Below are 2,356 nucleotides of genomic sequence, written 5' to 3'. Positions count from 1 at the left end.
AGCAAATTCGTTGAAAGATGGGTGACTGTTGGAAGAATGGCCAGTTTAAACGGACCAATTCTGAGAATACACCTGTAGAAAAAAAGGTAATGTAAAAGGAGCAAAGGCTCTATACCCCTTTCTTATTTTTTCTGACCAGGCTCCCATGGTTTTATAGGTTTTTCCACGTGTAACCTTTCCTTTTTCGAAGCGCCTCCCCCTTTGGGAGTTCTACTTATTTATTATATCTTCCTCCGTTTTCTTCCTCTGTTTAGACGAACTTTCCTACCTTTTCGGACAAAACCTTTTCTAACCTTCTTCCTGTCATGTTTTTAATTGATATTAGCCCTTGTGGCCAATAAAACGAATTAATTATTATTTTTATCATCGTCATCTTCGTCTGTTTCTTTTTTGCAGTCAATTGCTATCAACAAAGCTATCAATTCAAATGTACATCCAGTCAAGGAAAAACATGTGCGAAGTATCCTTTTGTTGCCGTTGGAGCTTTCTGTTACACACAAACACACACACATACACACACACACACATATATATATGTGTGTGAGTGTATATATATATATACATACACACACACACCCCTACACCCGCCTACACATACATATAAACACGTACATATACATGCATATATATATATATACACACATTGGAGCACTCTGTCGCTTACGACGTCGAGGGTCCCAGCTGATACGATGAACGGAACAGCCTGCTCGTGAAATTAACATGCAAGTGGCTGAGTACTCCACAGACACGTGTACCCTTAACGTAGTTCTCAGGGAGAGTCAGTGTGACATAGAATGGGACAAGGCTGGCCCCTTTTAAATTACAGGTACTACTAATTTTTGCCAGCTGAGTGGACTGGAGCGGCGTGAAATAAAGTGTCTTGCTCAAGGACACAACACGTTGCCGGGAATTGAAACTCACGGCCCTAACCACTAAGCCACTCGCCTTCACTAGATACACATAAGTCGTGTGTGTGTATATATATATATATATATATATATATATATACCTACTGTAAGTTGCACTTTTTAGTGTTAAATCTTATGTAAAATTTTTTCCCCTTCATAATTTCAACTCTGCCCCATGATGGGATTTTTTTTTCCTGATAAAATCAACAATAAAATTGTGTAACTTGCACAGGAGTAAATAGTGTGTGATGACGGCCTGACTGGCTGAAACTTCGAAGTCACTATCAATACTGTTCTTGTTAAAGACTAATAAATTTGTTCTCTACCAGATGTATTGAGTAATGTTTTAGTTTCATGTAAAATTGTTCAAGCGTGCCATGTGCTATGTTTGGATAATTATGAAGACCTTTTCACATGAAGCCATTGGTTGCCCTGTTAACCCACCAATACAGAACACACACACACACACACACGTATATGTATTAGTGAAGAATGGAGTTACTGTTATTACATTTATTCCCATGATTTCCTCCTTTCTCATGTGGTCGTGGATTACAAACTGAACGTCATGTATAGACATGGATGAGAACATGATCTAGTTATGTCTACTATGTAACATATATATATATATATATATATCTCACACATATATCTATACTTAATGTATATATATATATATATATATATATATATATATATATATATATATATCACATATATATTACAGTCCTGTAATCATAGCCCAATTAAAAAACAAAATCTCATACACATGTTTCTAAAACCTTTGCCGTTGTTTTCCTTAGTTCTGTTTCCCCCTCTAAGGTGCCATACTCGGAACGTTTCATGAAAGCGGTGCCGGTGTCTTTTGGGCGACCACATCTAAACTTCCACTTCAAGGAAATGCCATTATTTGCTGGAAGTTTCTCCATGTCCTGCACAAGCTGCTCCGGGAAGGACATGCTAATGTAAGTTGCACTTTATCTCTCTCTCTCTCTGCGTCTGTGTGATGCTGTTTGTTTTGTTTTTAAATGTCCGGTTGAGCCCCGATCAGGTACATCTGTGATGACTGCTTTCCCAGTCAACGTCCCCATGTCTTTTGGGGTCTGCTTCAGAAGCTCCCTTTCAACCATCAGGTTCTAGGTTCTCTCCCACTCTGTGGCACCCTATTCTCTCCTATTCCAACTGACTGTCCGTCTGTCAGCACCTTGGGAGCGATTCGTTTGATCTGACGACCAAGCTTGTTACCTGTATTAATTATATATGCTGATACACACACACACATGTTTACATGAGAAGTCACATCTCCCACAATGCACCACTACAATGTCATAGTTATGACTGCTTACAATATAAGATGTTAAGCTGGGTTTATCCATTAATCTCTTTATCTACAGTGTGTGTGTGTGTAGCATTGTAGGGGAGGGGTGTGATTTGTGGTTGGACGGGGG

The 2,356-nt window shown here is 38.9% G+C and overlaps 1 protein-coding gene across 1 annotated transcript in view; it reads left to right on the top strand.

Annotated features, from left to right (window-relative positions):
• LOC106879202 (huntingtin-interacting protein 1) overlaps positions 1-2,356 on the top strand; it is a 65,692-nt gene that overhangs the window by 16,188 nt on the left and 47,148 nt on the right. The window contains exons 2-3 of the mRNA XM_014928665.2: positions 397-460; positions 1,731-1,873. Coding sequence (XP_014784151.2) covers positions 397-460; positions 1,731-1,873 — 207 coding nt within the window. The remainder of the gene's footprint in view (positions 1-396; positions 461-1,730; positions 1,874-2,356) is intronic.

This window comes from Octopus bimaculoides, chromosome 30 (genome assembly GCF_001194135.2).
Source record: "Octopus bimaculoides isolate UCB-OBI-ISO-001 chromosome 30, ASM119413v2, whole genome shotgun sequence".
NCBI lineage: Eukaryota > Metazoa > Mollusca > Cephalopoda > Octopoda > Octopodidae > Octopus > Octopus bimaculoides.
Note: the sequence above shows the minus strand (reverse complement) of the source record. Positions and strands in the feature narration are given on the sequence as shown.